Source organism: Giraffa tippelskirchi, chromosome 4 (genome assembly GCF_054371585.1).
Source record: "Giraffa tippelskirchi isolate mGirTip1 chromosome 4, T2T-mGirTip1v1.2.pri, whole genome shotgun sequence".
Classification (NCBI taxonomy): Eukaryota; Metazoa; Chordata; class Mammalia; order Artiodactyla; family Giraffidae; genus Giraffa; species Giraffa tippelskirchi.
The window spans coordinates 56,346,891-56,361,594 of record NC_137278.1 but is presented as its reverse complement, the minus strand read 5'-3'; the positions used below and the strand labels follow the sequence as shown (position 1 = coordinate 56,361,594).

Below are 14,704 nucleotides of genomic sequence, written 5' to 3'. Positions count from 1 at the left end.
CCCCAGAGGCAACTTACTCAGTAAGCTGGAGTTGGGGAAGCGCCAGGCCTCGCTGTAGGAGGAGTAGGGGGTGTGGCTGTAGGCGTTGCCAGAGTATTCGCTTCCTGTGGGAGGCACACAGGTGAGGGACCCATGAGGTGGATGCAGGGCCTGAGGGCTGGGGCTGGGGGATGAGGGTCTGCAGGGTGGACACAGAGCGAGCCCTGGGGGCCAGGTGGGGCCAGGGCAGGGACAGTGGGAGCTCAGGAGACTCCTGCAAGAGCCCTTTGGAGGCCCCTCTGTCTGCATTCCTTTGAGGGGCAGTGCCTTTTCCATAAGGGACTGGGGGTACCGCCCTGACGCAATCAGCTCTCACAGGAACCCCAGGAGGTAGATGTTATTATGATGCCCATTTTCCAGATAGGAAACAAAGTCTTGGGGATCTGTAGTTCACACAGCTGCAGGGTTTGGTGGAGTTTGAAAGCTGTGCTGTGACTCCAGGTTCCAGGTTCTAACTATTTCTGCTGCTGCCTGGACCTTCTGTAGAAAGGTCTTTCCAGGAGGGGTCAATGTGAGTGAGAGAGGTTAGTGGTCAAGGAAGGACTCAAGGAGTGTAAACTGTGCTGTTGTTGTTTAATCACTAGGTCGTGTCTGACTCTTGCGACCCCATGGACTGCAGCCTGCCAGGCTTCTCTGTCCATAGGATTTTCCAGGCAAGAATACTGGAGAAGGTTGCTGTTTCTTTCCGCAGGGGATCTTCCCAACCCATGTCTCCTGTATTGGCAGGAGGGTTGTTTGTAGCCTCCTTCAATATGCTTTGTTAGGGAGGAGAGTGTGTGTGTGTGAGAGTGTGTGTGTGTGTGTGAGTGTGTGTGGTTGGGGATGGGTGCAGAGGATGAAAGGCAGAAGAGGGGAGGGGCCTGGAGAGCATGTGTGTCCTGAGACTTCCTCTGAAGAGACTCTTGTCCCATCTCAAACCTGCCACTTGAAGAAAACTCAGCACACGACTTACACAAAGCAAATCAGATCACCTGTTTCTGTGAGTGGATTCTTGGCCTCACTAGAATTACTTACTTAAGAAACGACTTAAGAATTCCCTTAAATAGCAAAGCAGACCACCGCAATTACTGTTGGAACTCAGACAGAGCTTGAGGTTGGCAAAGCACTTTCCCACACTCGATGCCCCTTTATTCTCACAACTGAGAGGCGTCCATCAATAACGCCAATTTATAGAAGAGGAAACTGGAGTGCGCCATGAGTAAGGAGTTAGCCTCAAATCCCACAGATGGGAAATGGCAGAGGAGAAGTTGACCTGAGAGGTCTTCACTCGAAATTCCAGATCATCCATTTATGCACTTGGGAGACAGTTCCATCTACAAAGCCAGGTTCCCACAAATCCTGAACTCCAATGAATGTCCACACCGCCTTCCAGAATCTCATCTGCTGTTACAAGTCAAGTGCCTTCTTTGGCTCCTGAACTCATTCCCAGACTCTGGGAGTGGGGCTCGAAGCTGCCTGGCTCTGGAGTTGGCCTGCCTGGAGCCAAATCTCTGTGCCCCACTTCCGAGCTGTGCAACCCTGGACAAGTCACTGAGCCCCTCTGAGCCTTAGTTGCCTCATCTGTCAAACGGGATAGATTAATGCCCCTATCTCATGGGGTTGTGGGGAGGATTCAATTCGATAACACGCATCAAATGCTTATGGCACCACTCTTGGAACAGAAGAAGCAGGCAAGGAATGCCAGCATTTATGTTTTCACCATAAAGCTCACCAGAGCCCCACATCCGTCATCCAACCAGTGTTAAAGCCTGAGTTGGGGTCAGTGGGGGCTGCTTTCCTGCCAGAGATGTAGGCAATTGCACAGGAGGAATGGAAGCGAGGAGGAAGAACCTGAAGGAGAGGAAGGTTTCTGGGTCCTTGTCCAGGGCATTAGTTACAGGCAGTAACACAGGAAGTACATTAGGGGCAGGGATTAATCTAACACAGGTCAGGTGAACAACAAATACATGGAAGAGAAAGGAGGGAGGAAAAAAAGCAAAGGGGTTAAAAATAGAAAGAAAGAAACTAAGAAATGACCTCATCTAACCACTGGTTTCACAAATGAAGAAACTGCTGCCCAGAGAGGAAAAGACATTCGCCCCAGGCCACACGTTCCCTAAGAACCTGCTAGGACCCTGGCCTCCAGTGCCTACTCCAGTGCTCTTTCTTGTATTCACAATGTGATCTGCTTTGTTTACTGCTGGTGTACCCCACACCTCCATGGTTTCAGTGTATCCTTGGAGAAAGCCAATTATACCTTAGCAATGCTCTCAGGCCTTGACCCTACCCCAGCCAATGCCAACCTCAGCCAGCTCCAAAGGACAGGAAGAAAGGTGGAAAATCCAATGTATTTGCCCCTCACTGTGTCACTTATTCATGCATTCACTCACAAGCTCACTTGTTCATTTATCCAACACACACTTACAGGGTACCTATGTGCTTTGGTCACATAGCTGGAGGAGAGGATGGGGCTTAGGAGGGGGCAGACCCCTAGGTGCAGCATCCTCTCACCATCAGGTCTGTCAACCCACCTTCACCCACAGCAGATGAAATGTCCTTGCTCTCAGGAAAGGCCAACCTATTCTCCTTGCTCTGCATCCTATCCCACTCATCTTTCCATGGATTGGGCCCTCATAATTTATCCCTTCTCTTCACTCTTCATCAACATCTCCCTTTCCAATTCATCATTCCCCTAGCCAGCCAACAGGCTCTGCAATTTTTTCTTTTAAAAATCCTCTTCTTGGCCCATATTTCTCTGTAGCCATTCTCTGCTCCATGGTCTCTGCCCTCACCTCCTCATCCCTCCTCGAGTCAGGCCAACGCTGATCCCTTCAAATCCCTACAGCCTCTACCCCGATCACTCCAAAGGTCACTTGGCTGACTCTGATTCAGTTCATCACTCCCTCCCTGCCTTTGGGTTTCATGGCACCAATTCCCCTAGTTTGCCACCTAGCCCACTGGCCTTTCCTGCTCTCTTGCCTGCCTTGTTGGTTCCTTCTCTGCTGTCTCTAAATGTTGAAGGACTCCAGAGCTTGGTTTGTGAGCTTTCTGTGATTTTCCATCCACATCCTCTTTCTGGTGACCCTGCAGTAAGTAACAGCTCTGCAAAATGGCTGAAATGTATGCCCTAGTCTTTCCTGACTTCAGATATACACCATGTGCCTACTGATGTATTAAACCGGTTATCTAGGAGGTGTCTTAATCCTAATATGGCCCAGTAGAATCCTTGACTTCCATATGCCAAATACTCTACCATTTCCTCTTCTAATCTCCTATATATACTTGCCACCACCACCCATGCCTTTTCCCAAACCTCAAAACAGGGACTTACCCTTATTTCCTCTGTCATTAAACCCCTATGGCCAGTTCACTAGTATGTGCTATTGGCTCCACCACCAAAATACATTACATCCTCAATGTCTCTTTTCTCCTCCTCCCCTGCTACTTCCCTGGCGCATGCCACTGTCATGTCCTGTATCAACCACTGCAATTTTCCCTCCCCTAACTGGTCTCTAGACATCCTCTTCTGACTGTCTACCATCTGATTTCCCAGTGACCTAGGTAGTCTTAAAAGTTGACCCGCCCCCTCCCCCCCAACTACCAATATCTCTTCATTCTGTAGTGCTTTTCCCACTCACTCGCTGTTCTCAGTTATACTCACACTCTTCCCATGTGTGATGATGCTACACTACTAGTTCCTACCTTGGGGCCTTTGTAGTTGCTGTTCTTTTGGGCTGGGGATGGTCTGCCCCAGTTTATCACTTGGCTGACCACTCTGAACACCTTCTCAGAGAGGCCTCTCCTGATCACCCAATCTAAAGTAGTTATCTTCTCTCCCTGTGGCTCTTTATTACATCATCCCATTTTATTGTCTGAACCGGAGCTTATCGCTATCTGAAATTATCTTGTTGATTCATTCATTGACTTGTTTACTATATTTTTTTCTCCACTGTTAGGCTGTAAGCTCCATAAATAGATGGACCTGGCTTGGTCACTGCATCCCACACCAGAGAATCTCAACTCCTATTTGTTAAGTGAAAAGTGGTAAATGGAGGGAAGGATGCAAGTATGGTTGAAAGGGTGGATGATAGAAGTATGGATAATGGATAAAAGAAAGGATAGATGTATGAAAAGGTGCATGGAAGAATGGATAGAGGGATAAAAGTCTGAATAGATGAACTGAAGGATGGATGGATGGATGGTGGAAGACAGATGAATGGATGGATGGGAGAAAGGATAGGTGAAGAAAAGACGAATAGAAGGTTGAATTGATAGAAGAATGGATGAATGAATTGAAGTATGGATGGATGAATGGAAAGATGGGTGAACAGATGAATGGATGGATGGATGAATAAATGGGTAGATGGATGGAAGAAAGGATGGATAAAGGAAAGATGAATAGAAGACTGAATGATAGAAGGATGGATAAGAATATGCATGGATATATGGGAAAATGTGTGAAAAGATGAATGTATGGAAAAATGGAGAGAGAGATGGGTGTATCCATCTATTGGAGTTGTTGTTCAGCTCCAAAACCGATAAGATGGCCATTAACAGTATTAACGGGGCAGGAACAGCAACAACAATTAGAAGGGAAAACAGAAGATGAATGGACAAGAGAAATCTGTGCCCTGGTCTTAATCCTGTGTCGCTCTCTTATAGCTCCTGTCATTACTTCTGATATGATGGGAGGCAGCGTGGTATAGCAGAAAGAACGCAAGATTTGAAAATCAAAAGAATAGTGTTTGAACAACCCAGCCACTTAGGATGATTATGATCCCGGAGCACACCACTTTGCTTTTCTAAGCTTGATTCCTTATCTACATAAACCTAAGATTATATGACTTCCCCAGTCTTTTGGTGAGGATTCAATGAGAAATAAACTTATACCTATGAATGGCCAGGCACCCAGAAAATGCAAACAAATGATCTCTTCTGTCCTTCTACAACTGACTGAAGACTGTCACTGGCATGCCTTGCTGAGAGCATTTTGTATCTATCTAGCACACAGTAGGTGCTCAATGAAGATTTGATTTTAATGGAAGAAATCCCCCTTCAATCAATCAGGAGATTGTAACCACTGGTAAGAAATGAACAAATACTTTCTCTACCAAAAAAATTCCTTAAGAATTCATTTGCACCACTGAGTTACTAGGAACCTAGGAATGTGTTTAAATAACATTGCATTTTCTAAAAACTGATTTGCATGAAACTTACTGGGTGCCCATCTACCTTGTCAGGCAAACCCCCTCTTGGAATTCACTTGTAGTCCACAGTGTACTTGTGTTATTATTATTTTTTTTTCTGCAACACCCACTCAGGATGAGGTCTTTAGAGAAACACCCTGGGGGACTTTGATGAGAGGCCCAAGCCTTGCAGCTATCTCACAGGTCAGACTCTGGGCCCCAGGAACCCTGTGCCCTGGGCCTGCCCCCGGGAAATGATTCATAATTAAGAGAAAAGCCTTGGGCTTTCTGTCTCTTCCTCCTCCTTTAAGCAGGCGGCAGGGAAAGGTGGAGAGGTTGGAAGGGGGATGGGGGCACCGACTGGAGCCTGGGATTGTGATTGAGAGGCCCCATTATCCACACTCTTAAAAAAATAACCGAATCTTTTCCTTTTTTATCTTGACCAATCTCATTTCACGCTCCAGAAGAGGAAGGGAGGGAGGGAGGGAGTCTGGGGCCAGGAGGGAGAGAGGAGTCAGTATTCTGTATTTTCAACGCTGCATTAAGCACATCGCCACGGTAACCAGGCAGCAACAAGTGCCAGCTCAGCGGGTTCCCAGGGAGCCCAGAGCCTCCTTCCCTCCCTCACTCCCCCCGTCCCCTCCCTCTGCCCAGGAGCACCCAGCCCACCTGCCTCGCACAGGGCGCCCACAGTGGGTGGCTGGTAAAGAATAACCCTTGCCGGCGGGGGAGGGGAAGCAGGCCTGGGTGAAAGCCTTGAGTCTCTGGAGTCAGAGGCAGGTAGGCTGGTGGAGAGAAGGGGGGGTCACAGGTGCCCTGATTCAGACCCCAGACCTCTCTGGGCAGTGCAAATGGCTCTGAAAGTGTCAGTTGCTCGGTCAGGTCTGACTCTTTGTGACCCTATGCACTGTAGCCCTCTAGGCTCCTCTGTCCATGGAATTCTCCAGGCAAGAATAGTGGAGTGGGTAGCCATTCCCTTCTCCACGCAGGGATTGAACCCAGGTCTCCTGCATTGCAGGCAGATTCTTTACCGTCTGAGTCACCAGGGACCCTACACAAATAGCTCTATTCCACCCTATCCATTCTGAGGTTCTCCCTGTAGGGTTCCTAAAAGAATGAGATGCACCCAGAGAAACGCCCATTGTTCTCACTTGTCCAGACCTTGATACCTCAGGTCACTGCTGGGTGATGATCATCCTGTCAGACAGAGACCCCCCAGCATTGTTGGGGAGGATTCCAGGACTGTCCAAGTGATGATGGAGACATACTCCCTGGTCATCTCACACTCTAGTACCTTTGGAATACTCAAGCCGTGGGTCCTGACTGTGCAGGGTTGAATGAACGTGAGGTGTGAAGAAGGATATATTTCAACAATCTTCATCGCCATCATCACCAACACCATACACACTCATATTTTTCAGAAAGGGTAAACCAAGATTCATCAGAGGTAAATAACTGGGAGACCACGGGGTTCTTAAGAGCTGGGCTTAGGTTTACCTCCATTGTTCTGATGGCTCCCAGAGGACTCTCTATGAAGGCTTACTGAATCACTGGAAGAAATAGCAGAGCTCCGATTTGAATGTTAGTCTGTCTCAGCCTCTCCCTTTTCATCATGATGGGAAATAGGGAGCCTCTGGAAAGAAGGGGGCTGAGCTGGAGGGAGAGTTAAGGGGCCAGGACTGCACTGGAGTCTTTTCTCCAGGTGTTAACAAGGAGCTGCGTCCCTTGGTCCATCCTTCAGTGTCCTTTGGAAAGTCTATGCATGGGGCACACCCTACCTCTTGTACCCTCTTGCTCCACCTGTGGCCACCACTTCCTCTTTACAATGTTTCCCCTCCTGCCCAGCCCCACCCCTTACCTGCCACCATGCCTGCGATGGCAGAAGAGGCATAGCTGCCCTGTCCACTGGTGGGGATGTGGGGTGGGTATCCAGGCAGCGTGGGGCCCACCATCTCTCGCCCTGAAAAAATACAGCAAAGCATTATCAGGCGGGCTCCTGTGGGCTCCTGTACTTCCTGTCTTGCTCCCGGGAGGCTCCACAAGCCTGCCCTCTGCCACTCCCACTCTCTCCCAAGCCATTTTCTGGACCCACTTCCTCTCTCCCCTCTCCTTCTCTGAGCCCAAACTCCTCTCTACTCAGTGGGCCTTCACCAGGCCACGGGCTCCACCATGCAGGGGGGCGCTGGCTATTACAGGCCTCTATTATTCCCTATCCTCCAGTGATTTTATTTACAAGAATCTTAGTCATCCATAATGATGTCATGGTATTGCAGGGAGGCTGGGAGCTATGTCTTCCAGGTCTTTATGGTCCTCTGTGGCATTCGCATAGCAGCCAGCACAGTGGGCCTAAATAAACACATTAGAGGCCACTGGACTTAGAGCTCACACCCTTTCAGCCCCAGCTCCCAAGAGAACCAAGGACAAGGCCCTGTGAAGGGATGGCAAAGGGGCAGCCAGTTGGCCCATCACTGTCCTTTTTGGACCTATGGTGGACATTGCTAATCAATCACCGCACTCTTTGCCTCTGAGCCAGAATGGGGTTTCTGCTCCTCAACCTGGCCTTGCGGGTGGATATAACCTATCAGAGCTGCAAGGGACATGAAACATGTTGCCTATTCCTGACCTGGAAAGGAGATGTGGGTTGACAGGCAGTGTTTACACAAGCCTGTGAACCACTGACATCTATCCATGCCATTCCTGAAAAGAACTATTTTCAGCAAAACAGACAAGTATCTCTCTCTCTGTTTATCTATAATTTGTGGGAAATATTCTGGCCTTGGTGACACGGAGGCTGCTCTGTGAAGTCCTGATGTCCTGGCTCTGCCTCTCCTCTCCATCAGGTAGTCAAGCCTTCCCATTCTGGAGACCCCATTTAACCTGGTGATTTCTCTCCATCCACACCACATACCAACACATACCAATCCACGTACCAATCCTCCCCCCACCCGTGTCCCTTCTTTCATGGCCCCCTGTCCAGCAGGCCCACAAGATCCTCCCTCACCCAAGGATTCTTGACCAGGTGACAAGACATCCCAATCTGCCTAGATATGAATACTGTCCCAGCATATTTACAAAGAACGCACATTTCACTCTCTTCCCTCTCAAAACGCCCCCGTTTGATGATGAAATTATCTGGTTGTCCGAGTTCTTGGTGATGTTTGTGAGGTATGAGGTTTCCCAATCTCATCCCCGTTGACACTTGGGGCCAGATAATTCTCCATGGCGGGGGGGGGGGGGGACGGGGAGGCTGTCTTGTGCATTAGAGGATGTTGGACAGCATCCCTGGGGTCTACCCTCTAGATGCCAGTAACAGTTCCCACCCAGTGTGACAACCCAGAATGTCTCCAGATATTGTCACATGACCCCAGGGTGGCAAAATCACCTCTGAATGAGAACCACTGGATTAGATTATCACCATTTTACCAAAATGCCTTCACCTCTTCCACACTGGGGGCTGCCTTTTCTCCTAGGACTCACATGGATTCCCTGTGAGCCTCTGTCAACCAGGTTACCAAGTCCACCCCACCCCCACGGCACTGTTTGCCCAATTTTCCCCCCCATCAATCCCCCACCCCTGGGGTCCTTCTTATGTCAGGCCCTCTAGGGGGTGCCTAGCAACAATGGAAGAGAAGGTACCTCTCAGGGAACCCTGTAAGTTGTCAATACAGCAGTAACTACCTCCTTACCTCTATTTCTAGAGATTCCTTGAAGACAATTCATTCATTTGACAAATATTGATTAATTCTGATATCCTGGGCACTTTAAGAAGCACTTGGGGATACAGCAGTAAGCAAGAATGTAAATTAGCAAGGCTAGGCGTTAGGTCAAGGGAGGACAGACTGGGAGGGGCACTGGAGCCAAGCCTGAGGGGCTCAACAGACAAGACCAAGCCTCCTGGACTTCCACCCTTCCTCTAGAGGGAAGGGTCCAGAAATCAGAGGACTTCGGTCCTCATTCTGCTTCTACAACTAATTTTCCAAGTGCCCTTAGACCAGCCACCTACATGCCCCAAGCCTCAGCTTCTTTACGTATAAAATGGGAAAAAAAATTAATAAATGAGATTAGCCATACACACCTTATTACTATTACCATCATGTTATCAGCATCATTCAAAGTTTCATGCCACAGGTGCACACTGATTCGTGCAATGGACACATTCTAAAATTATGACATGCCAGGGAAACCTTATAGAATAAATCCTATTGGAAAGAGCTATCGGTGTTCATGATTCAAAGCTGTATGAATGTTTTGGTAAAAATGAACACCACCTCCTAAGTTCCTAATTTGTTTTGCGCATACTGTCTGGCAGTGGTTGGTGCTGGACCAAACAGACTGGAACTTGCTGGAATTTGACAGATGCGTTCAGTTCACTTGACACAGGCCTGAACAAATGAGGGCTTGGCAACACAGGTGAGACAAGGGGAACTTCAGTATAATGAGGAGAAGGGGACACAGGTAGAAAATTGGATCTTTCTTCGAAAAAGACTGCAATATGATCAGCTCTCAGACTCCACCCCTTCGACCCTTGGATGAAGCCCCTGGTACCAGAGCCCACAAGAGGCAAGGAGTGGCATGAAGTCTATGTGGGCAGATTGAGGACAGAGGGTGGATGTGACATGAGTAGGAGAGTGATGGAAGAGGGTGATGGCTAATTCAGGCCTGAAGCGTTTTCCCTTTCTTCTTCTCTCCCTATTTCCGAGAGATGGACAGACAGACATCTAGGTCTAGATTGTGGCCAGGGAGGACAGTGTTTAATTTCCCTGACCTGCATCTTCTCATCTCTCTTATGAAGAGCCCGGTTAGATGAGAGATTGTACAATGCTGCTGCTGCTGCTAAATCGCTTCAGTCGTGTCTGACTCTGTGCGACCCCATAGACGGTAGCCCACCAGGCTCCCCCGTCCCTGGGATTCTCCAGGCAAGAACACTGGAGTGGGTTGCCATTTCCTTCTCCAATGCATGAAAGTGAAAAGTGAAAGTGAAGTCGCTCAGTCATGTCCGACTCTTAGCGACCCCATGGACTGCAGCCCACCAGGCTCCTCTGTCCATGGGATTTTCCAGGCAAGAGTACTGGAGTAGGGTGCCATTGCCTTCTCTGGATTGTACACTGGGTTCACCTAAATTAATACTTGATTGATTGGTAGGGGGCTTCCTGTTGCACTGTGTTGACAAGGATTCTGAGGCTGCATCTATGTCTGCTATGACTGGGGTTGGGGGTTAAGTATTGGCTCTCAGACCACCTATTAGCTATAATTAGCCTAGGTGCTCTCTGGGGCTCCCTGTGGTCCCACATTTCCCCTTCTCATGAAAGTAACATCACCAGGTCCTGTTGCTTCTTAAGCTCTACAGCTCAGGGGGACAGAGCACCAGGACACAAGCTCTCCTTAAGCCACAATTTAATTTAGTCACAGTTGCCCCCTTCAGTCCCATCCCATGAGAACTAGCCCCTAAAATGCTCTTGGAAATTGAATTTCATCAGCTTTACTCCCTTGTATTCTGCGATTTTTAATCTTCATTTCTTCTCAGCCACCTAATTTTCTCCCAGTGGGACAGGGTTATCTGAGTCAGATGCTGGAGCGTCAGCTCCTGGAGGCTTCCTCCCCTGAAACTTGGCCCCCTTGAAAAGCTGGCTGAGACTGTCTTCAGGACACTCTTCACCCTCAATTTTTCCTTTAGTCCCCAGGAAAGAGTGAAAGTGTAAGTGGCTCAGTCGTGTCTGACTCTTTGTGACCCCATGGACTGTAGCCCACCAGGCTCCTCTGTCCATGGGATTTCCCAGGCAAGAATACTGGAGAGGGTTGCCATTCCCTTCTCCAGGGGATCTTTCCAACCCAGTGTTTGAACCTGTGTCTCCTACATTGCAGGCAGATTCTTTACCTCTAGTGCTACCTGGCAAGCCCCAGGACTCTGCTTCAATTCCTTAAATATTCGGTTTCTTCCCCCAAAGCCAAGAACTTTATAGCCTTCTTAGAAATGAAACTACAGAAGCCATAAGGTGGAGGCATGCCTTCACAGCCTATTTTCTGGACTTAATTGATTTTTAAGGTTCTTCACCATAAGTTTATCTTTGGTTTGTAATTCCATCTCCTCTGCACTCAAATATATTTTTAAAATAGTTCTATTTTTAAGAAGCTGATGTAGGACTTCCCTGGAGGTCCAGGGGATAACAATTTACCTGCCAATACAGGGGACATGAGTTCAATCCCTGGTCTGGGAAGATTCCACATATCTTGGAGCAACGAAGCATGTGTACCACAGCTACTGAGCCTACGTTCTAGGGCCAGAAAGCTGCAGCTACTGAAGCCTGTGTGCCTACAGCTCCACGATAAGAGAAGCCATCGCAATGAGAAGCCCGCACATCACTACTAGAGAGTAGTCCCCACTCTCCCCAACTAGAGAAATCACATGCACAGTAACAAAGACCCCTCACAGCCACATAAAATAAAATAAATAAATTATATATATATATATACGTATATATATGAAAAGAAGCTGATGTAGACAAAGCTGCATGTTAAGTGACTGGGAAGTCGGATTCTGCAAGAAAACATTAGCACCACAGAAATGTTGGTAAATATACTACATATCAGTAGAGGCCAGCATCAGAAAACCAGGACTTGGGGGAATTCTGAGGGTAGAGGTGATTTCAGACCATTTATCGGCTCCTTTGATGTCTGCCCTCTATGTGACCTCTTTTCAACTCCTTATCTTGCTCTGATAGCAAGGAGAATTTATGGCAATCCAGAAGTCTCTTTGGCAGGATTAAACATAATTTTGCACAGAAGGATGGAGGCGGGTAACGGACTCTTTGATGATAAAGCCAAAGTCAGGGCTTCCTCAACAGCTGAGCGGGAGTCAGCCGGGGAACAGACAGGACAGCATCAATATTGCTCTCGGTCAATGCGCTGGGACCCTAGACTGGGGCATCAGGGAGGAGCATTTAGGGGCAATCCTCCTGTCTCCCAAACCCTGAGATTTCTTCTTTCTTGGCTGATTAGGGAGAAGCTGAGACCCAGAAAAAACCATCCTGGACATCACATTAGCAGAGAGGCTGGGCTGGGAGAGAACTTGATCTGGTGGAGGCAGGCAAAGACCTGGCGGGAGGTGGTAGGCAGGGTCCAGTCCATAGGTAGCTACTCAGAGGAGGAGAGCTGAGGAGGGCGTTCAGGTAGGTGATGATTATGGAATGAAAATTTACCTAGTCCTTCATCCTCTCCCCGGTCTGCAGCATCATTACCTTGCATTAATTTGGCCTTGGCTTTCTTTTTTATTCTTCCAAATCAATCTCTTGCTCCCTTGCATAGGTTTCCAGTCCCCAGACTCTTGATATCATTCCCTTCCTTCCTTGTTTTGGCCATGGTGCCCACGGCTTATGGGCTCTTAGTTTCCTGACCAGGGATTGAACCTGGGCCCACAGCAGTGAAATCGTGGCGTCCTAATCACTGGATCTTCAAGGAAGTCCCAAATTATTCCCTTCCTAATCTGGTTTCTTCCTACCCTGTCTCCCCAGTCTGCTCACTCTGGCTCAGCCACGTGGTAGGCATTTAGGTTCAATCTTGATTGGAGGTTGCAAGGAGACAGACTTTCAGGAGCTCCAGGCCACCACCACCTGGGCTCAGCATGGACACTAGCCATCCTGAACCCCTGTGCTGAGTCATGGGGCAGGCCCAGTTCTGTGGACTGTGGCCTTGACTTGCTTCCTGCTCTCAGTAACCATCTAGACCAAGCCCCACCGAGCCTGGGCCCTGCGTGCTCTTCCCAGAGCCCCTGCCTCTATGCTGCCTATTCCACCCTCAGGCTGGGCTCCACAGCCTTCACAGGGGTCACACCCTGCACATTAGCCTCACCAGGGTCTGGCTCTGGGGGGCACCCCCTGCCTGAATGACCACTGCATGTCTGCTGCCTGCTGCTTTGCCCCATGCAGTGATGACCTCCCAGTCCTGCACGGACAATGGACACAGGGCATATCCGTTAAACTAAGAGCTCATAGAAGTTGGAAGCATCACCCCTGATTTGATCACATGGTTGTCTGGAGGTGCCTGAAGCCCTTAAGGGAGGGGAGAAAGTGGAGGAGGGGTTTGAGGGTAGGGACTCTGCACTGGGCTGTTTCAACCACACTTCACACCAGTGCCCAGGTCTGTGCTCTTGACATATTTGCTTCCCATTGCCCTGGGTCCTTCTTGCTCCTCTCTGGCTGATCCTGCCCAGCCTCTCCACAATTCCCAGTAAGTGATGAACTGCTCCCCAACACCACACGCTTTACCCACACCATCATCCCTTACCTGCCTCTTTGCGGCCCTCCTGGCCACTGCCCACCAGACACACAGGCAGGCAGTGGTGCCCAGTGACTGGGCCCTTCCCCACCACACACTGAATTTAAGTCTCTTCGACTCTCCCCCTCCTCTCTCCCCTCCTAACCCTGTCCCATTTTCTCTGGCTGACATCACTTCACTCAGCTCACAGACTTTTCTTCTTTAATCACTTTGGTCAAAACAAATGACCCATCTCCGCTGACTTCACCCTCTTTTGAAATTCTGCACTGAGTCAACACTTTGCTCCTTGCTTCAGATCCTTCATCACTGCCTCTCTGCCCACACGCTGGGCTTCCTTTATGAACCCTCTACCTCTGTGCCCACCTCCTCTAAGAGGTCCTCCCTCATTAGACACGGGGATGAACAAAGGGGGAAAAAAAAAAGTCCTAGGTGCCAGACAGACATAAAATGTAGAGACATTTATAAGGAAGGGTCAACAGACTTGAATAAGATGACCTTGAAGTCCCTCTGGGTGAGCAGAGGTCTGGTTCTTATGATGCAGTGATTTTCAAGTGCAAGGGCTTTCCCTGGGCACAGCCCCTACTTCAGACAGAGCAGCTCTTCATTTGTCTGGTCTGGATACCTGGCTTCTGTCAAACTTTTCATTTCAAGAGAGTGTTGTGAGGCCCGGCAAGCTTGAAAACCACTGGTCCAGAAGGGCTAGCCCACTCCTGGCTTCTTCCCTGGGTCCTAGTTCAATGCCTTGGAACCACTTCTGAAATAGTCTCATCTCTGTGGCTGCCTTTCAAATATCTGAAGACTGTTATGGGTCTCCGTTCCCTCCCTCACTCCACCTCTGGGCTTCTCCCTGCCTAGCCAAACATCTCTGACTTTTTCAGCCACTGCTCAGACTTTGCCTGGACAGACCGATGTCCTTCTGCCAGGGAGACTCAACTCTGCTGGGATCTGATCCACAGGGCGCACACAGGCTGACATGTCACCATGTTCCTATTCAGGGATTTTGGCCGGGTCTTTCTCCCTGGGCCTGTTGCCCATCAGTGTAAGGAGAGATTTAAACTAAATGTCCCTAAGGTGCTTCCAGCCTTGAGTTGGATGAGGGTCTTGATGAAAAGTCCCTGCTTCCCCATCTCTTGGGTTGGTGAGTCACTCTGCCTGAGTGTCCTCCAAGAGAGACATTTAAGCTAGGAACACGAGAGTTACACTATGGGGACCCAATTGGGACTGACCCT

The 14,704-nt window shown here is 49.0% G+C and overlaps 1 protein-coding gene across 1 annotated transcript in view; it reads right to left on the bottom strand.

Annotated features, from left to right (window-relative positions):
- PAX8 (paired box 8) overlaps positions 1 to 14,704 on the bottom strand; it is a 65,823-nt gene that overhangs the window by 2,589 nt on the left and 48,530 nt on the right. Inside the window, exons 9-10 of the mRNA XM_081483556.1 lie at positions 7,063 to 7,164; positions 18 to 104 (exon numbers count right to left, since the gene is read on the bottom strand). Of these exons, the coding sequence (XP_081339682.1) occupies positions 18 to 104; positions 7,063 to 7,164 (189 nt within the window). The remainder of the gene's footprint in view (positions 1 to 17; positions 105 to 7,062; positions 7,165 to 14,704) is intronic.